At 55.7% G+C, this 20,658-nt stretch overlaps 1 protein-coding gene across 1 annotated transcript in view; it reads left to right on the top strand.

Annotated features, from left to right (window-relative positions):
• Positions 1-3,372: 3,372 nt before the first annotated feature.
• Positions 3,373-20,658, top strand: part of BPIFB1 (BPI fold containing family B member 1) — a gene marked incomplete at both ends in the record, with an annotated part of 28,154 nt that continues 10,868 nt past the window's right edge. Inside the window, 11 exons of the mRNA XM_080716526.1 lie at positions 3,373-3,487; positions 5,617-5,758; positions 6,297-6,404; positions 8,006-8,152; positions 8,819-8,900; positions 10,954-11,140; positions 13,002-13,087; positions 14,456-14,635; positions 16,810-16,863; positions 17,224-17,382; positions 19,476-19,543. Of these exons, the coding sequence (XP_080572652.1) occupies positions 3,373-3,487; positions 5,617-5,758; positions 6,297-6,404; positions 8,006-8,152; positions 8,819-8,900; positions 10,954-11,140; positions 13,002-13,087; positions 14,456-14,635; positions 16,810-16,863; positions 17,224-17,382; positions 19,476-19,543 (1,328 nt within the window). The remainder of the gene's footprint in view (positions 3,488-5,616; positions 5,759-6,296; positions 6,405-8,005; positions 8,153-8,818; positions 8,901-10,953; positions 11,141-13,001; positions 13,088-14,455; positions 14,636-16,809; positions 16,864-17,223; positions 17,383-19,475; positions 19,544-20,658) is intronic.

Raw genomic sequence — 20,658 nt, 5'->3', positions numbered from 1 at the left:
CAAAAAAAGAGCAGGTTGCCAATTCCCCTGCTGGGTGAACACATGGTGAGCCCAGGCAGGAGTGACAGGGCTCCCGGGGCCGGAGGATAATTCCTTATCCTTTCACCTCACAAATACAGCACACCTGAAGGTGCCGCCCAGGCAGGGTGGTGATCACTCCTGGAGAATGAATGAGCAGTGCCAGGCGCCTACACCTCGGCTCGTGCAGAGCCTGGGCGGAGGTGCTACCACTGCCACTGCCCCCATTCTGCGGATGACGTCCCTGCAGCCCAGAGAGCTGAGCACCCTGTCCAGGGACGCAAAGCGAGGAGCTGGCAGAAATGGGATCCAAACCTATACTGTTAAAGGAATTAAATAACGGAGATGGTCATCCTTGAGCTGTGGCGTGTGGCCCAGTGTGTCAACTGCCTCGCCCGGGTGGGCAAGGCTAATCCTGCCTTTCCTCAGTTTCGTTATCTGGACTAGACTCAGTGTGGCCTCTGCGCAGGCTCGTCCTGTTGTGAGCTGTCAGTGATGAGCAGCCAGCACTCACCACTACCGAGCACCCCTCTGCACAGGACCGTGCGCGGGGCCGAGCACACTTGTCTCTCTCAGCACTCCAGCAGAGGTGCTAGCGGCGTGTGTATTTCACAGATGTTAACGCTAAGGTTCAGAGAGGCTATGGAATGAGCCCGGGTCACACAGCATGGAAATTGTGGGCCAAGACTTGAACCTGGTCCTCCTCATGACCCCCTGTGTCCGCCAGGCTATGGAGACGGGCTTTGGAAGTCAGAGTTCTGCTTCAAATCCCAGTTCCGCCATTTGCTGGCCGTGGAGGTGGCTTCCTCCTTGGTTCAACAGGGTAACCAGCTGAGCCTGGGTGGGGGTGAGGGTCCACCGAGGTCACAAACAGAAAGCCTGGGGTCACACCTGCTGCGCAGAGGCACTCATCCATCGTCACTGCTGCTGTCCCATGGGGGTGACTGTCCAGGAGGCTGGGAGCCTGTTGTGAGGTCCACACTGTGCCAGGCCAGGGGCCCCACCCCTGCCGCCCCGACCCTCTTTTCTCCAAACCTCAGGAAGCTGGAGGCCAGGCTGCCTCCAGGAAGGGCTCTGGTTCACCAAGAGCCACAAATATTTACCCTGGAGCCTAGGCCCAGCCCACAGCCTCAGCCCACAGGCCCAGGGTGGCCGCCACCACTGGGTATGCAGAATATAAGGCTGGACCTGCAGCCCTGCGGCCCAGGCGAGGAGAGGAGAAGCCAAGCACGTGTCCAGGTAAAAGAGCAGGGAAGGCTCCATGCTCGGGCACCTGATGGGGTCCGCTCAGGACAGAGGAGGGGATTGGCTCTGGTGGCATCCCTCAGTTGGCTGGGACTCTCAGTGGGCAGAGAGGGGCCAGCTCCCTCACCCCAAAGACCCAAGAGTGCTGCTACCAGGATGGGACAGTCTGAGTCTTTTTCAGACCTTACAACAAGGACATGAACCCGCCCTGCACATACTGTGCTCTGTGCCCGCCTGTGGAGGGTGTGCCAGTGGGGACAGAGAGAACCCTGTGGGGAACTCCTCAGTGCCTGAGGGAGGCCAAGGCATGGCAGGGGATAGGAGAGGGCTTCCTGGAAGAGGTGTCATGGGAGTTACAAAGGTGGCTGGGCTAGGCGGAGCACAGAGCTCCCCAGAGCAGACACGGGAGGTGCACGTTGTGCCCCTACAGGCCTCAGACCTGGGGGAGAACCGCCTGCTCACAAAGCTGTGCCCCTGGGCTCTGGGTGCCCAGATCAGAGGCCTGGCTGTGGGCACGGATAATGGGAAGTGGACAGGGCCGAGGTGTTTGGCGGAAAAAGATAAGGAGCAAGGGTGGGGCCGTGGGGCCAAGGAGCAGCAGGTGGCACCTCTGTCCTCTGGCTGCAAGGTGGCTCTCCTAGCTCCAGTGTTAGTAATCAGAGCTGCCAGCATCCTAATCATACCTACAGCTATGAACACCTGTCGGTCCATTCTCTCCAACAACCTGTGATGTGATATAACTGTCCCCCTTTCACAGATGGGCACAGTGGGGATCGAAGGGGCGTCACCTGCGCACAGCACAGGGCCTCCCACTTCAGTTGGCTGACTAGAAGCCCAGGCTGCCACCCCTCCCCCTCAGGCTCCTGGCACTTGGCAGAGGTCCCCAGCCCACAGACTCCCACCTCTCCCAGGGCTTCCAGAGGCCGCTTGCTCATTCCCAGCCATGTATGAGGCAGGTGCTGGCTGGGTGCCAGGGATACAGCAGGGAGCAGGCACCCGCCTCCCTCCTGGGCTCACGGCCACCTGTCTCAGGAGGGCTCCCGCCACTTGCCCACGGCAGACACATCGCCCAGATGTCACCTCTGTCTTTGGCAACAAGACACACATGAGCTGAGACAGACAAGGGCTTGGGGCTTGGGCCCAGCAGCTCCCCTCTACCCAAGGAGGACGGACCGCAGAGGGCAGCAGCTCCATGGGGGCTGGAAGGCAGAGCAGGGTGAGCTGGGGAGTCAGGACTCCCCACAGAGCAGCCAAGGCCAGAATGCCCGAAGCACCTCTCTCTCTCTCTCTCTCTCTCTCTCTCTCTCTCCCTCTCCCTCTCCCTCTCCCTCTCCCTCTCCCTCTCCCTCTCCCTCTCCCTCTCCCTCTCCCTCTCTCTGTACCTCCCTCCCCTCCCCTTTCCCCTCCCTCTATCCCTCCCCTCCCTCCTCTCCTCCTCTGCCTCCTTCTACTCCTTCTTTTCCCTCCCTCCCTCCTCCTGGTTCCAAGAAGAAGCCACCCTGCCCAGCTCCCTTGCTATTTCTGTTTAAGCAAAGAAACTTAATCCACAACTTGAGAAATTAAAAATCTGGGCAGGGTTTTAAAGGATGAGTAGGAGCTCAGTGGCAGATTTGGAAAAAGAAAAACCCTCTGGGATGCAGGAAGAGCTGGGACCTCCAGGCAGCTCCAAACAGCTAGAACTCAGCAGAGCAAGGGGTGGGGTGCTGAGGCTGGAGCAGAGGGTTTGGGTGCCAGACCGGCAGGGCAGGGGTGGTCAGGACATTTTGTGCTGGCCATTGTTGGTGGGTTTTCGGTAAGAAAATAAAGGAATATTCCCTGAGTGCTGGCCCTGTGGAAGGCGCTGTGCTAAATGCTTTCTAGATGTTAATTCATTGGATCCAACTCAGTGAAGGTGAGTTAGTTACTAGGCCCACTTATCAGAGAACAAAATCGAGGCACACAGGGGTTGGTTGCCCAGGGCCACACAGCTAGGCCCCAGCAGTTGACCACTGCGCTGCATGGCCTCTCCTGGCTGCCAGGCATAGTGGGCCTCCCTTGGCCTCTCTGCCCAGCCAGCAGGGCTCTCTGCTCTCCCAGGCTCCCCCAGCCGCCACACTGACACCTGGGAGGATGGCCGGCCCACGGACCTTCGCCCTCCTCTGTGGACTGCTGGCAGCCTCCTTGGTCCGAGCCACCCTCAGCCCTGCTGCAGTCCTCAGCCTTGGCCCAGAAGTCATCAAAGAAAGTAAGTCTCGGCCCCAGGCTTGCCCCACATAAGACAAAGGGACAGGCGGACAGCACTCCAGGGAGTGGGCATCACGGGGGAGTCCCAGGCTGAGGGCAGGCACGGGTGGGTGAGTGGCAAAGGTTTGGAGGGCCTGTGACCTCCAGTCCCATGGTGCCACCATCTCCTTCAACTCCACAGTAATCCCAGGACTCGAGAGACCGAGACAGGAGAATGGCAGGTTTGAAGCCAGCCTCAGCAAAACCTTCAATAACTTAGCAAGACCCTGTTTTGCAATTTTAAAAGGGCTGGAGGTGTTAGAGCACCCCTAGGTTCAATCCCAGAAACACACACACACACACACACACACACACACACACACACACACACGATTCCACACGAGCACAACTCTGCTCCGTGGCCTGCAGAAGTGTGTGACCACTGAGTGCCCCTCCCCGCCCTGGCCTAAATCCCCCTCGCGAGCGCCCCCTTGGAGAGAGGCCCTCTGTGCTCCAGCCCCCAGGCCAAAAGCCCTGCCGGAGCAGTGGCCTAGTCGCACACCTGGCTTTGGCGCGCTCCAGCTCCATGATTCGGAGCGCGTCCTTGAACCTCGATTTCCTCTCTGGAGGAAAACACCCGGGAGTGGACAGAGCTTCGTGAAGTCTGGGCCCGGCTTCTCACCACAGCTCTTCCTATCCTCTCCCTGGAAGCTTGCTGTGCCCTAGGTGGGGGCGTCTAGCAGCACCTGCTCCCAGTAGTAATAACTGGAAATGTCCCAGACACTGCCCGATGTCTCCTAGGGGACAAAACCATCCCGGTTGAGAACCGCTGCTCTGCAGTGGGGTCCCTCCTGGAGAGGGGGTGACCTGTTGAGCCACCCAGAGCACACCGGGGACCAGACCTCTGTGCTCAGGAACTGGGCCAGAGCCAGGAACGAGGCAGGGCCTGAGGATGGCTCTCCACGCGGGCAGAGGGCAGGGCCCTGCAGGAGAGGGAGGACGGGCCACAAAGGGGCCTGTCCAAGCCAGCGGCCAATGAGGGCACTGGAGCCCCACCCTGCCAGGCACTGTGTCAGTTAGGGCCAAGAGTAAGGCTGAAGCCGCACCTAACAGGTAAGTTTACCATAGAGACTATTATCAGGGGACTCGGGGAATAGGGACTTGCCAAGGAGTGGGGGAGAGAGAAGTCTAGAGAATAGCCCAGAGATGAAAGGCTGTGCAGGAGGAGAGTGAGCTCAGAGCCAGAGGATCCCCAGACCCCACTGAAGAGGGTAGCTGTCTAGGCCAGCGTCAGCAAACTGAGCTCCTCGAGCAGAGAACCACTTGCACTAGAGCTGGGAACGTTCCTGGGATGCCGTGCCTACAAGATGGAGGTTTCTCTAGGCCAAGGGGGAGGCCGACCAAGCCCCACAGAGCTGCTGGCTCCTGGCCTGGAGCTGCTGTGCAGCAACACCACAGGAGCCTGGCAAGAGGAGCACCCTGGGGCCTCCCTCCTCTGTGTCCCTCCAGAGCTTCAACCAACAGGACTAACTGTGCCCACTGGAAAAGGAGAGATATTTACAGGGCCCAGCTCCATTATCACAGAGCAGGCAAATGGCTGTGGGGCAGTAGGCTGGGGCACAGGCTGAGTCCCCTGCCCGAGGGTGGAGACTCAGGTATACACACCGACTGAATGTCCTCTGGCTGCCAGCAAAAAGACTGGCAGGGACCAGAACCCGGGGCCCCTGGTTCTCCATTCTTCTGCTTAAGAGGCTGTGGACCATGGGCCCCGGGAGTACAGATACCAACAGATTGTAAGCAAGTGTGCTGAGATGCAAACCTGTCCTGGCAAGGCCTGTGGGCTCCCTACCTCTGGGTTTGAAAGTGCTGGGTGCTGGTGAGTGGGAGGGTGCAGGACCCCAGGCTGGCTACACCTGCAGAAGCCAGCAGTGCCCCTAGCCTCACTCTTTGTGTGAAAAATGACCTACCCGGGCCCCATCCTCAAGGGCACATCAGCACAGTGGAGATGGCAGGGTGGAGAGGGCTGTGCCCTCGCCTGACAGCAGGATCCCGGAGTCCTGAGTGGGGATCACTAAGTGGGCATCCCAGCCGGGCCCCTGCCACGCCATCCTTGCCCTCCTGCTGGCCCCTGATCCCTGGGTCTGCCTGCAGAGCTGACCCAGGAGCTGCAGCACCACAACGCCACTGCCATCCTCCAGCAGCTGCCGCTGCTCAACGCCATGAAGGAGGGGTCGTCCAGGGGCATTCCCCTGCTGGGCAGCCTGGTGAACAGCATCCTGAAATACATCCTCTGGTAAGCAGGAGGGCCAGCTCCTCCCTCGCCTCCACCCTGGCACACTGACGCTCAGATGCCGGTCAACAGCAGTCCGCGTCCACTCTGCGTCTGCGAAGTGCCTCCCTCAGAAAGCTCCCCGGGTAGTTAAGGACGACCACAGGACAGTGACACAGGGACCCTGCGGGCGGGCAGGCGACCTGGGGGGAGGTTGCCTGGGGTGGGAAGGAGGAGATCCGCGATGCTTCTCAGTGGAGGTGAAGAAAACCGTGTCCAGGGAGAGGGAGCAGGCTGGGCAGAGGTGCAGGGAGAGGTCGAGTCACAGAGGGTCTTGAGAGTTAGTCCAGGGAGCCGAGATTCACCTCCTAAAAGCCAAGAACCAGTGTTTCAAGCAGAGGTGGAGGGCGGGGGCAGGAACATGCTGGAGACAACTCGGTGGACAGAGCCTGGGATCCAGCTGTTAGCAGGCACCTGGGAAGTGAGGATGGGAGCAGGCGTGGGGATGACGCTGCTCAGGTGAACACAGGCATGACTCTTGTCTCTTGTCACTTGCACCTAGGCTGAGGGTCACCTCTGCTAACATCCTCCAGCTGCAAGTCCAGCTCTCAACCTACGACCATGAACTGGAAGTCAGGATCCCGCTGGACATGGTGGCCGGACTCAACACGTGAGTGTCCCCTCAGTCGGGCATGGTGGGCCTGACCCTTTATCCACTCATTGTCCTCCCCCGTGCAGGCATCTGGGAAGGAGAATCCTGAGCACAGAGACCATGCAAAGGTCTTGAGGCAGGGGTATGCGTGCCTTGCCCAAAGAATTGCAGAGAGCCAGGTATGGTGGTGCACACTTGTAATCCCAGCATTGGGAGGCTGAGACAGGAGGACAGAGGTTTGCAGCCAGCCTTAGCTACTTACTTAGTGAGGCCCTCCACAACTCAGTGAGATCCTGTTTCAATATAAAGAATTAAAAAATTAGGACTGGGGGTATAGCCCAGAGGTAGAATGCCCCTGGGTTCCATCCCCAGCACTGAAAAAAAGAAAAAAAAAGAAAAAAAAAAACCAGAATGGCAAAGGAGGACTGGAGAGGAGAGCAGCAGGACCGAGGCCAGTTGCTCAGGCTTGGGGCCCCAGGCTCTTGCTGAGCGAGATGACCGAGATGACCGGGAGCCAGGAAGGGTGTGAGCAGAAGAGGGCAGTGGAAATGCTTAGCATTTATTTATTTATTTATTTATTTATTTATTTATTTATTTTTTGTGAGTCTGGGGATGAAACCCAGGGGCAATCAACCTCCAAGCTACACCCTCTGCCCTATTTTTTATTCTTTATTTTGAAACAGGGTCTCACTGAGTTGTAGAGGACCTCACTAAGTAGCTGAGGCTGGCCGCAAACCACAATCCTCTGGCCTCAGCCTCCCAGACTTAGCATTTTTAAAAGATCCCTCTATCTACTCTGGGGATGTAGGGGCAGGAATAGAGTCAGGGAGGCCATCCAGAAGGTACCGCAACAACTCGGAAAGAGGCAGTGGGGCCTTAGGGCAGGGTTTGGGGCAGGGAGGTGGAGAAAAGGGACTGGATTCTGGACATGTCCTGAAGCAAGGCAGAGACAGCAGGGTCTCCAGGTGGGGTGAAGAGGAGGACAGAGCAGAGGGGCCGAGGGCGGCCCCAAGGGCTGTTCCTGTGCTGGTCCAGAACCCAGGGGCCAGCAGACAAGATGGGGAGGCTGGAATCTGGGCACAGTGGTGCACGCCTGAAATCCCAATGCGTGGGAGGCTGAGACGGGAGGATCGCTGGTTCAAGGCCAGCCTCAGCAAATTAGCAAGGTCCTTAGCAACTTAGTGACTCTGTGAAAGAAAAAAAAGAAAGAGAAAGAGAGAAAGAGAAGGGAAGAAAGAGAAAAAGAAAGGAGGGAAGGAAGGAAGGGTGGGTGTTGGGGTCTCATGTTGGAGCAGAACACCAAGCTAGTGGTTAAGTCCCCAGTACTACACAGAAAACAACGGTGGGACAGCGGTGAGCGGGGAAGGCCGGGAGGCCTAGAGCTCAGTGGTGCACATGTTAAACTTGAAAAGCTCACCCTGGGGCGTCTATTTGGAAGCCATAGGGGTATGGAAGCAGTTAGGCCAGGAGAGGAACTCCAAAGCTGGGGTGAAGAATTTGAGGAAGAACCAGCCAGAGAAGTCACAAGGGGAGGCCAAGGGGCCACTGGAGGGAGGTGCAGGCAGGTGGCGCCACCTGGGCGGGCGGGCGGGCGCTTAGGCCTTGGTACTGCCGCCCAGGCCCCTGGTCAAGAGCATCGTGCAGATGCACATGGAGACAGAGGTCCAGGCCCTGATCCGAGTGCAGACCGTCAAGGACACCAGCCGCCTGGTTCTCAGCGACTGCTTCAACAGCCAGGGCAGCCTGCGCATCAGCCTGCTCGACAGGTGGGTGCCGCTGCCTGGCTCCGCCGCGCCCGGAGGGACACGGTGGCGGGCTGTCTCCAACTCGCAGACTGAGAACTCTGGGACTTGTCCCTCCTGATTACCGATCCGGGGCTCCTTGCAGGGAACCTGGGATACCACAGAAAGTTGGAGTCATCAAGGGTGGACGTAATAATAGTGGAATCAGGCTTGAGGCCAGGAGGCGGGCAAACGTCTGAGACAGAGAGAAGCCCCTCCCTGGGCCCCTCAGCCACCCAGGCAGGCTGCAGGGGCGTGGGTGGGAGTCAGGCAGACAGGCTCCTTCGTTTCCTACCTGGGCGATGTTGGGCAAGTCATCCCCCTGCATCACCCTCTGCCTCTGGTGACCACACCAGGACAAAAGCCTGCAGCGCCAGGAAGGAAGAGCACACGGCGGGGCTCCAACCCCCGGCCTGCCTTCGCTCTGCAGCCGGCAGGTGGAGAAATGCCAGCTCCTGTCCTCCCAACGTCAGCACAGATTCCTAAAGACAACACCAGCCAGCCCCCGCCATGAGCCACTGTCTGCACCTGCTCAGGGGCTGCCTGGTCTACCCAGCAGCTCCGGTCCCTTCCTCCTGGACTCGGTCCCCGCCGTGAAGCAGGGAGGGGTCCGCCCGCTTTCTAACCGCCCTTCACTCTCCTCTCCCAAAGGCTCTCCTTCTTTGTCAACCCATTAGCTGACAGGGTGATGAGCCTCTTGGTGCCAGCGCTGCCCCAGATGGTGAAAGACCAGGTGAGTGGAGTCAGCCTGCGGAGCTAGGGCGGTCCACAAGGTGGTGCTAAGGGACCCAGTAACTCAATCAGCAAAACTAGGAGAGCAGTAAATTGGGCCGTTAACCCACATAGATCACGGAATCCAGGTGCCAGGCCTACCAGGAGCCTGGCCAGAAATGTGCTGACGCATTTCTGAAAAGCTTCCTTGGAGGGGCTGAGGGGAGAGGGGTCCGATTTGCAGCCTTTGCTGATTTCTCTGGTGTAAACCCTCCCTTTAAGGCTTTTTTTTTTTTTTTTTTTTAATACTGGGGATTGAACCCAGGGGCATTCTACCACTGAGCTAAATGACCAGCCCTGTTTTATTTCTTATTTTGAAACGGGAGTCTCACTAAGCTGCTGGAGCTGGCTTCAACCCTGCAATCCTCCTGTTTCAGTCTCCAAAGTACTGAGATTATAGGTGAGCACCACTGCTGCCCAGCTTCTTGTTAGAATTTGATATCCCTCTTAGCAAAGGTACATATCCAGGAAGTTTGTTTTGTTTTGATTTGGTTTGGTTTTTAGGGAATCTGAAAGTATTTTTTTGTAAAATGGACTCTTCTTATTTTAAAAAAGCATTTCATTTTTTCTATTTAAAGGCAGGAATTTCTTAAGGTAGGGCCCAGCTATAATTTTTCCCCAGGCTCCAAAAAAATCCTATTTTTATCTGACAGCTAAAAAGATTTTTTCCCACCAGAAAAGACGGCAAGAACTTGGCATTATCAAATGCTCTTTGCCTAGGACCTGCTCTGAGGGCGAAGAGCCAGGTGTAGAGAGGGGTATAAGGGCTGGCACTCCGTCCAGCACCAGGGATTCCCGCCAGGATTGGCTGGGTTGCCTACAGTTGTCGTGTGGATATTTTATTTATTTGGCATGAAGGGAAAGGCGTAGCACCATTGGGGAGTGAGCACCGCGCAGGAGCCAGTCGTGAAAACGGGGAAGCCCTTTTCCACGGAAAGCCACCACTCTCAACCCCGCCTGCACCTTTAGAGCCGCTGGAAGGCTTTAAAAGATGCTTGTGCCTGGCCCTACCCAGGATTTGGATGCAACTGACCTGGTGGAATCCTGGCATCCCAGAGGACTCTAATATGTAGCCAGGGTTGAAATGTAGTACTGGTGGAAATGAAAGGTGGGAAATTGTGGGAGAAAATGCACCTGTCTCTCGAAGGACCACTGGCTGCTCGCAGGTGCGAGTCCCTGGTGGCGAGTTCTGGGGCTCTCAGTCCATTCCATGCACTCGCTGGGCTCTGGACTAGCAGAGCAGTTGGGAGCAGGGGACAGCTGTGCACAGAACAGGTCAGCATTTCTCAAAACACAGTCATTTCTGGAGACTGTTAAGTGATCGTCAGCAGGGACAACTGCATCTGAGAGAAATGACTTCGGCCATCTTGGAACACTGCCCCAGGAAACGGAATGCCCTGGCGCAGGGGACAGGCCTTTGCGTCCTACAGACAAGCACATTTAACCCTCTCTTTAAGCAGAATGGGCGAGATCAGGGTTTCCCAACCTGGGCACTACCAACTCTTTGGACTGGTTGGTAAGTTTTGGTAGGGTTCATACTGTGCATTGTGGGTGCTTAGTAGTACCCTTGGCCTCTGTCTATGGGTACCAGGAGATGTCACTCCAAATTGTGACAACTAAAAATGTCTCCAGAAAATGTCCAAAGGACTCCTGAGAGACACAATGGCCACCTGTCTAGAGCCACCAGCAATGTTAGGAAGAGAAACTTTCAGTGGACAAAGGGAGGTATTGGGGCTAGAATCCCACAAAGGACACAAAGAGATTGTCTGGAGGCTAGCAGGATCTGGTGGCTGGTCTCTGGCCTAGAGCTAATCTGTGGAAGAAGTCGGCAATGATCTATCAAATGAATACGTGAATTCGCTACTCCTTTAAGGAAAGCCTGGACTCCTGTAGGCAAGACAAGAAATGAGATGGGGAGGGGACCCGGCCAGCCAGGATGCCCCAGCCACAGGCCGAGGGACAAGCACTGCAAAAGGTCCCAGTGGCCTCGGCCTGCTGTGGACTCTGGGTGGCAGGGCGTCCTCACCCCCAGCCTGAACATGTTGGTGGTTCCAGGCACAGAGTGGGACTCGGGCCGGGCACAGGCCACCGCGGGCTGGGCTCGGGCTTTGCTGACGGCCCCCGCTCTGTGTTTGCAGCTGTGTCCTGTGGTCCAGGCAGCCTTCAACGATGTGTACGCAGGCCTCCTGCAGCTGGTGAAAGGTAAGTGCAGCGCGCTCTCCCTCCTTTTCCTGGACTGTGGAGGGAGCCTCCAGCCCCGCCCCCACCGGGGACACTCCCCAGCCAGGCCTGAGCCCAGGTTGACCCCCACCCAGGACAAGCAGGCAGGAATTGCCACCACTGCCCTCATGGGCGTCTTGCGTGTGCGAGGTCTGTGGGCACCCTGCTTACACCATGACTGCGGCAGGGCCGCCCGCTCCTCATGCTCAACTCCCTTCTGTCAACTGGAGCTTACACATCCCTCCCTGGGGTGGTAGGTGAGGACTGAGAGTTTACAGGAGGTTCCAGGCACGGTGCTTGCGTGTGCTGAGTGGACGGGTGGGCGGGTACACGGTGACCACTGTGTGCCCATGGAGAAAGAGGCACTGCGGGAGGCGAGGCGTGCACCCAGGAGTCATTTCTCCCTCCTGGAGGAGAGCAGAGATGGAAGGCAGCAGCTTCTGCCCCCACCTAAGGAATCTACCAGGCTCGGCCCCTCAGGGTGGGCATTAGCAGAGGAGAAGACAATTCTGCGATCTACTGGCTTAAGGTCAGAAGAGGCCCGTAGAAAGGGCCACCCGAGGGCCCCGGGAGAGGCAAGCTGTATGCCCAGCTGGGCAGCGAGGGCTGGGCAGGGCCACATCTCACTGAACAATCCACAGACGTGAGGAAGCGGGGACAGAGCAATAAGGCCATTTGTCCCGTCCTGGCTCCCAGAGGGAACTGGCGACAGAGGGAGGCAGTTATGTATTATATATGTATGCGTGTATGCATGCATGTATGTGCATACGTACTGGGGGTTGATACCGGGCATTCTACCCCTGAGCCACATCTCCAGCCCGTTTTTTTTGTATTTCAATGTCACTAAGTTGCTGCGGCTGGCCTGAACCTGTGATCCTCCTGTTTCAGCTTGGCATTACAGGTGTGTGCCACCTTGCCCAGCAAAAGGCAATTTTAATATGCTTTTATTGGCGCATTATAGTTTTACATAAATTGTACCCAATTTCCCAGTTCCAAGTGAGAGTAATTCAGATTTGGCTGTCACTAGCAGCCAGCCCAGCCATTTTATGAGAAGGAAGCTAAGTCCTCGGGGTGTAGCTCAGTGGTAGAGCATTTGCCTAATGTGAGGACGAAGGAAGAGAAAGAAAGAAAGGAAGGGAGGGAGGGAGGGGTAGTAACACATGCTTGCAATCCCAGTACTTGGGAGGCTGTGACAGAAAGACCACAGGTTTGAGGCCAGCCTCAACAACGTAATGAGGCCTTCTATTACTTAGTGTGAGACCCTATTTTAAAATTTAAAAAGACTGGGAGCATAGCTCAGAGGTAGAAGCCCCTGGGTTTTTATGGCCCCAGCACCACAGAAAGCAAGAAAAGGAGGGAGGGATTCGGCAGCGGGAGAACTAGGCAGTGCCGCTGGGGCTGGAACCGGGTCTGTCTGGCTCCTCTGCCCACCAGAGCCAGGGTCAGGGTCCTTTCCTCAGGGAAGCAGATGTCAGGGGCCACACCCTGCCCACACAGCCATATTCTGCCCCACACCCCAGGCAAGAAGGACGCCACCAGCCCTGGAGGCCACCTGGGGAACCCAAGGCTAAGCCAGGTGTCTGGACGCACCTGCAAGGTGTGGGCTGCAGTCTGGTGAGGAGATATAAGACCAACTAGGCTCGGATCTCCTGACCCTGCGAAAGACAGTTCCCTTTTCTGTGCCTGGGTTTCTCCATTTGTAAAATGAAAGTAAAAACAGGCCCTACCTGCTAAGTTGATCATTAGAATGAATGCACAGACAGGTTGGGCACAGGACCCGGCACCCACACCACCTGCTGATACCACCCCAGCCTCACAGAACTCTCTTCTTGCCCCTGAGCAGCACCTGTCCCCCTCAGCCCCGGATGCCTGGAGTTTGACCTTCTGTCTCCCGCCATTGAGGGCAATACTGTCCAGCTCAACCTGGGGGTGAGTGTCCCAGAACCTCAGAGAAGAGTGAGGACATCGCCGTTCTTCTCTGACTACAAGAGCCAGACAACCAGGGTGGGAAGAAAACCCTGATCACAGTCGGGCCGCATGGGCAGATGTAGAAAAGTCACCGCAGGCTGAACATGGCACACGTGGCCTTCTGGGGAGAAAGCCAGCGGGTGATGCCTGTGGGCCGGACAGGTATGGTTCCAGGGGTCTGCCCTCCCACCCTGGCATGGATGGAGCCCTGAGCTGTCTCAGGCACGCTCCTGCCAATCCCCAAGCTTCTGGCAACACTGAAACAAACACTCAGGATGGAGACACGGACTCCAGTGTCCCTCCGGCTCCGCAGGACTCCCTGCTGTGTAACTTTGGGCAAGTTTCTTCACCTCTCTGAGCCTATTCCCTTGCCTCTAACTATAAATAATAATGGTCACTTAGGAGAGAAAGGAATGAAACCACATAGGCACTGGTGAACAGGACGTGCCCAGTAACCTCAGCTCTCTGTAAAATGGGGAGCTGCACACCCGAAAGGGCTGGGCTCCGAGAGGACAGGCTCACCCGGGGCGCACAGATCCCAGACCAGGTCTAGAAATCCTCTGGAAAACTGCAGCAGCATTCCTATCCATAGTGTTGCCATCATGAACTTTCCTGGTTTGAGGTATCTGAGATATTAAAACATAAGTGAAAACACAATATCTAAGTTGAAAGCCAGGCGTGGCAGTGCACCCTGCCATCCCAGCAGGAAGATCAGGGTCAGCCTGGGCAACACAAGAGAGACCCCCATTTCTATAAATAGACAATCCACAAATGATTGATAGATAGACGTATGATATATTCTATATACTATGAGATCCTAAACATATCACAGTATATCCATATCTGAGCTATCCTGGTGGTATAGCTATTGCCAGGTACCTGACATAATCCATTGCCTACAGTAAGGCACTGATTTCCAAGCTAGGCTTCCCTGCAACAAATGCAAAAGGGAAGACAGGCTGAATGCTGCTGAGCTCATTTTGCGTTGCTATAATGAAGTGCCTGAGACTGAGTCACTTATAAACACTAGAAGCTTGTTCAGCTCATGGCTCTGGAAGCTGTAGGTCCAAGAGCGATGGCAGCAGCGTCTGGCGAGGGCCCGCATGTTGCCATACAGTGGTGGTGGAGGGCAGAGAGCCAGAGGGCCAGAGCGACAACACAGGGCCATTCACTTCTATAGCAGCCCATTCTTGAAATAACAACACAGTCCATGCATCATGACCTAATTATACCTTTGAAAGCCCCATCTTTCTCACCATGTGCACTCCAGGGTTGGATGTAGTGGGCAGTGCACTTGGCTCCCAGCCCATCCCTGCTCTATCTCCTCAGGCCAAGCTGTTGGACTCGAAGGGAAAGGTGACCCAGCAGCTGGGCAACTCCGAGGAGCCCCTGACCGTGCCTGCCCTGGGCAGCGCCCCTTTCAAACTTGTCATGAGGCAGGACGTGGTGAACGCCTTGGTGGACGCCTTGCTCCCGTCAGAAGAACTCACGGTCCTGCTGGACTTTGTGGTGAGCCTGTGAGGGAGCGGGGGCTGCTGTGGCATCTGCTGAGTCAGAGGGGACACAAGGCTCCCTAGACCCCCAGGCAAGAGTTTCTCACCCTCAAAAATACAATCTTTAGCCGGATGTGGTGGTACATGCTTGTAATCCCAGTACTTGGGAGGCTGAGGCAGGAGGATCGAAGGTTCACAGCCAGCCTCAGCATAGTGAGGCCCCCTGCAACTTAGTGAGACCCTGTTTCAAAAATAGAGAATAAAAAATAGGGCTGGGGGTGTAGCTTAGAGGTAGAATGCCCCTGGGTTCAATCCTCAGCACTACAAAAAAAAAAAAATACAATCTTTAGCTGTTGCGTGCCTATAATCCCAGCAACTTGAGAGGCTGAGGCAGGAGGATTGCAAGTTTGAGGCCAACCTGGGCAACTTAGGAAGACGCTGTCTCAAAATAAAATAGAAAGGCTGAATATGTGTTTCAGTGGCAAAGTGACCCTGAGTTCAAGCTCAAATATATAAATAAGTAAAATTGTGGGTTTTATTTCCCTTTTAACATCTTAATTAATTGCATAAATCTTGATCTGAGATGCCTGCAATTTTATAAATTTCTATGAAATTTCTAGCAAGTACAGAAGGGAAGGAAGGTCCTAAAGCACCAGCATTCTGGAGATAATATATGTTCATTTGTATCCCGTTATTTCTTCTTATTATTTCTTTCAATTAAAAATTAGATCATTAAAAGAAACTTTTTAAGTTGGGTATGGTGGCACAGGCGTGGAATCCCAGCTACTGACAAAACCAAGGCAGGAGAATCACAAGCTCAAGACCAGCCTGAGCAACTTAGTGAGGCTCTGTCTTGAAATAAGAAATAAAAAGGGCTGGGGACATGGCCCAACAGTAGAATACCCCTGAGAGAGAAAGAGGGAGGTGGGGTAGGAGTCGAGTCATAAACTCAGAGTAACATGACTGTATTCATTTTATATAGACTGAGTCATTATCCATTTGCATGAAAATCTTAAATATCACAAGCAAAATTTTAATACCAATTTAGGACCTCCATGATATCATTTAACATGAATATTACATTTGAATTCCTCACATGCTTTCCCAATCAGGATTTGTGTGTGTGTGTGTGTGTGGTACTGGGGTTCCTTTAAGCCCTTCTACCTCCGGGCTACACTCCCAGACCTATTTTATATTTTTTTATTTGGAAACAGGGTCTCGTAAGCCAGCAGAGGCTGGCTTCAAACCTGTGCGATCCTCCTGTCTCTGCCTCCCAAGAGCGGGGATTACAAGCGTGCGCCACCACTCCCGGCTCCAATCAAGATTTTTAAATGGCTTTGTATTCCAGCAAGTTAGATATATCAAATTTCTAATTATATTACTCGCTCAGCAGAGTGGCTTTCAAGCTTACAGTACTTAATTCCCATGTCTGGTTTATGTCCTTGCAGATCCCATTAACACAAAATATTCGAGGCTGAGTTTAAATCCCTCCAGTGACGATTTCCCTCCCCTAAGAAGCCCTGCTCCGGCATGCAACCCTAAGCTGAACACCTCCTGAGACCTGTGCCCCCTCCCGCCTTCAAATAGTGCGAGGGAGCCAAAGGGCACTCCGATGCCGAGTAGTCCGCGATGGCGAGGTGACCCAAGGCTGACACTGCTAATCCATCGGGCCTCCTTCCCGCTGGGCCCCATGCCAGCGTAGCCTCGGAGTCACTACCCATGCAGCAGGCCAACTGAGTGGCCAGCGGCCACTTCCCCAGGGTGCCTGCCTGGGAACCAAGGTCCAGAGGAAAGGTTGGCCTGAGTTACAGGAGGGACGAAGGACTCCCGCTGACAGAGGCCAGATGCCAAGTCCTTGGGGTCGCAAACTCAGGATTCCAGGCTGGGATGGCAGAAAATGGAAAGCAATCAGCAGTGATCATATTCACCCCTGTAGCAGGAACTGGGGTGTGGGAGTGGCCCACAGACCCCTGACCGCCACTGACCTGCAGCAGAAGTGCCCTGGGCCCCGCGCCTCGCAGAGCCTGGCCTAGGTCTGTTTATCCACCAGTGATAGGCATGTGCCTGGACCCGGGGCCCGCCCAGCCTCCTGGGACGCTGGGGCCCTCCTGTCCCAGCGGTGGGGAGCAGGCACAGTACCTCCCCTGCCCCCCCCCCAGGTCACCAGTGCTGGCTTCCTCTCATCCGCAGCTTCCTGAGCTGGCCCGTGAGCTGAAGTCCAGCATCGAGGCGATCAGTGAGAAGGTGGGTCCATGCACAGGGTCTGGCCTCATGGAGGTGTTGGTCCAGGAGAGTGGTCAGTTCAGCAGGGCAGTTTGAATCAAACAATCACACAAGCGATGTCTCCTTACAGAGCATCAGCTGGGGCCTGGGGCGAGGGGAGTGTTGCCAGGAGACCAGAGAGGCTTCTCTGCAGGGGAGGTGATGCCTGAGCCAGGGAGGCTGCTGGAAAGAGCAGTGCTCTCTGAGAAGAGGATGGTGTGGCTGGAGCACAGAGTGGAGGTGGAGGGAGGCAGCAGGGCCAGGAGGGGCCTCAGGGAGCCCGCGGGCCACCACGAGGCATCGCCAACCCCTGGCAGTCAACGCCATCTGATGTTCTTCCAGGCTGCAGGTTCGCTGTCTCCCACCCAGCTCGTGAAGATCCTAACCATAAATACCCCCCAGCTCCTTCTGAGCGAGGGGAGCGCTCAGGCGGCCCAAATGATCATGCTGGAAGTGTTCCCCACCAATGAAGCCCAGCGGCCCCTCTTCACCCTGGGCATCGTGAGTTCAACTGTCTGCGCCATGGGCCAGCAGCCTGGGGGCCTCCTATTCACCAGGGGACAGGGCTGTGAAGCGAGAGTCAGGAGTTTTGGGGGCCCAACTCTGATGGTCAGGGATCTTTAGGCAGAAACTCAGCCCATGTGCACCAAAGGAATTGTGTTCATTCATGTAACTAAACCACCCAGAAGGCAGGGCTTCAGAAGAGCTGATCCAAGCACTCAGACGTCATGGCATCCTCCCCTGCCCCTCTGTGCTGCCTTCCCCGCTCAGGGACCTGCCCGAACTGCATCAGGTTCTATCCATCAGCTTCGCAATCCCTGCAGCAGGAGAGCTCCGGCAAAAAACTCAGGGCTTGCTCTCCTTGGCTGAACGCAGATCACGTGCCCATTCCTGAATCAATCCCTGCAGCCAAGAAAATGAAACATGTAAAGTTTCTGAGCAGGGGTTGGAGTTGGCAGCATCCAAACCACTCAGACAGAGAGGGCGGGGTGGTGAGTTCTCATCTAAGTCTGAGCAGAACTAAACCAGCTCCAAGAAAGTTCTCAGCTGATGTTCTCAGCAACCCCAGCAGTTCAGACCTCAGGGCTTCAGGTGGGGGACGCTGCCAGTGAAGGGACCATCAAAGGGCAAAGCTGGCAGGAGGGCGGCTGGGGGAGGGCCCCGGAAGCAGAGCCTGGGCTGGGGGTCCTCGTCAGTGGTTTACTGGGGTGGGGTTCTCAGGAGAAGCGCTGTGAAGGAGGCAGGACAGCAGAGGGGAGGGTCTGAGCACAGATGTGTTCTCTGCTGGGGGCTCGCCTGGCTTGCACCCTGCAAGGAGCCCAAACGCACAGGCCACACCACGTTGTGTCCGTGTTAGGCCAGGGACCAGCCTTCTGTGCCCCTCATCAGTGATCATGGCCACCATCAGCCCCCAGGGACCAAGGAACATACTGCCCATCAACTGCAGAAAAGGGGCAGCCAGGACTGCAGGTGGCCACACTTGGCGGCTGAAGCCAGCCTGCAAGGGGATGGCAAAGGGGGCTCAAGAGGAGGCGGGACTCATGGTTGGCACCAGTTAAGACCTTCTGTGCTTAACCAAGGAGTCTGATCAGCACCTGGCTTTAGTAGGAAGGTTGTGTTGATACCGTCCTCACAGCAGGGTCCCAGATACAGCTATGCATGTGGCTCTCCATACCATTTCCGGGGTGCCTATCACAAAGTCTACGGGATGAGTGGCACCCCCAGGTGTCCAGCTTGAGGCTCTAGCCTTTCAGGATGAAGTGGATTCTTTTTTGTTTTTTTGTTTTGTTTTGTTTTTTGTAGTGCTGGGGATTGAACCCATAGCTGTTTTACCTCTGAGCTACACCACCAACTCCCCTCTCTCTTTTTTTGTTTAATTTGGAAGTAGGGTCTCACTAAGTTGTTGAGGCTGGCTTTGAACTGTGATCCTCCCGTAGCCCAATACTGGGATTACAGGCGTGTTCCACCACGCCCAGCTCATGAAGCAGTTCTGATCCCCACCCAGCAGTGGGAGCGCCCCCATGAGGTGACCCCTCCATGGGCAGTGGGAGGTGCACAGTCACTGAGCCCAGGCTTGCGGGACAAGCTCACTCTCTGGGTGCAGCTGCCCTGGAGCTGGAGCCTGGCACAGCGCCTTCAGGGCCACCGTAGCCCAGCGGACGCGTGTGTCAGGCCCTGCATTTGGGGCCTGGCCTGGCTGCTGCGCTTTGCAAGAGGACTATGGAAGGCTGGCATTTACCAGGGGCTCCTGATCTTTTTGTCCTCCAATTCCCTCCCTATCCGGGGTTCACAGGCCCCACCTCACAGGCTGAGAGATCAAAGGGGACTGCCACGTTCCTCAAGCACACACAGGGAGGCTCCACACATCCACTGTGATGCCATCCTCAGCCTCCTCCAGAAGCCCACATTGTCATTGGTTAAATGGGGGTGGGTACAAGTACTAACCCGTTTTATAGATGAGAGAAGTGAGGCCCAGAGAGGTCAGACACCCCCGAGGTCACAAAGCCAGTAGCTAGGATTCAGAGCAGGTCAGCGGGACCCCAGCACCTCCCTGAGACAGGAGGATGGGAGGGTCACATCGCTTCTCGTTGCAGGAGGGCAAGTCAGAGGCTCAGTTTTATACCAAAGATGGCGGGCTTATGATCAACTTCAATGACATCAGGTAAACATCAATCATGGAGATCCTGCTGATTTCTGCAGTGAGTGGTTCCCTGTGACCATGGGCTTCCTTAAACATCAAAGGGTGGGTATCAGGTGAGGGCTGCTCCAGGACAGGCAGGAAGGCTGCTTTGCCTGGACACTCCTGCCACAGAGAACTGAATGCAAGAGACAGGGAAGGAAAGGGAAGGGCTACTTATGGCAGCCACAGGGTAGACCGACCCCGGCCTTGGGGACGGCCCGCCAGCACCGTCCCTGTGGCCTCGGGCAGCCCATTCCAGACATCTCCAGACAAAGGCTACCTCAGTCACCCCAGACACCAAGCCCCTTGGAGTCCAGCACAGAAGTGCCCTCTGGGTCCCTGTGGATTCTGCCCATGGCCCATCTCCTTCCTCTGGCCCAGAGCAGGTTCGGCGTTGCAAACTGGAGCCTCCTGAGAGCAAGGCAGACTCAGAGGTGGTTGTTTGTTCTGTTTTAGTAAAACTGGGGACTGAACCCAAAGGCATTCTACCTCGGAGCCCTTTTTAGTCTTTTGTTTTGAAACAGGGTCTCGTTCAGTTGCTGGGAGTCTCACTAAGTTGCTGAGGCTGGTCTCAGACCTTCCTGTGTCCGCTTCCCAAGTGCTAGGATCACAGGGGCATGCTGTGCCCAGCTCAGGGGTGTTTTTTGACCAGCCTCACAGGGGTGGATTTTTTTGGGGGGTGGGGCAGATCTGGGGATGGAACCCAGGGGCATTTGACCTCCAAGCTACACCCCCTGCCCTATTTCGTATTCTTTATTTTGAAACAGGGTATCACTAGAAGTTGCGGAGGGCCACACTAAGTAGCTGAGGCTGTCCGCAAACCACAATCCTCCGGTCTTAGCCGAATGGATTTTTTTTTTTTTTTTTTTTGGGTGGTGGTACTGGGGTTCCTGGAAACCCTTTTACCTCCGGGCTACACTCCCGGACACGTATTTTTTATATTTTATTTGGAAACAGGGTCTCTTAAGCCAGCAAGGCTGGCTTTGAACCTGCGCAATCCTCCAGTCTCTGCCTCCCAAGCGCGGGGATTTCAAGTGTGTGCCACCACGCCCGGCCCAATGGATCTTTTTAATATGTTAGTCACATACAAAAATTAG

This window comes from Muscardinus avellanarius (assembly GCF_963383645.1).
Source record: "Muscardinus avellanarius genome assembly, chromosome: 19".
Lineage (NCBI taxonomy): Eukaryota > Metazoa > Chordata > Mammalia > Rodentia > Gliridae > Muscardinus > Muscardinus avellanarius.
The sequence above is the reverse complement of the archived record's forward strand: the minus strand, read 5'-3'. Positions and strand labels throughout refer to the sequence as shown.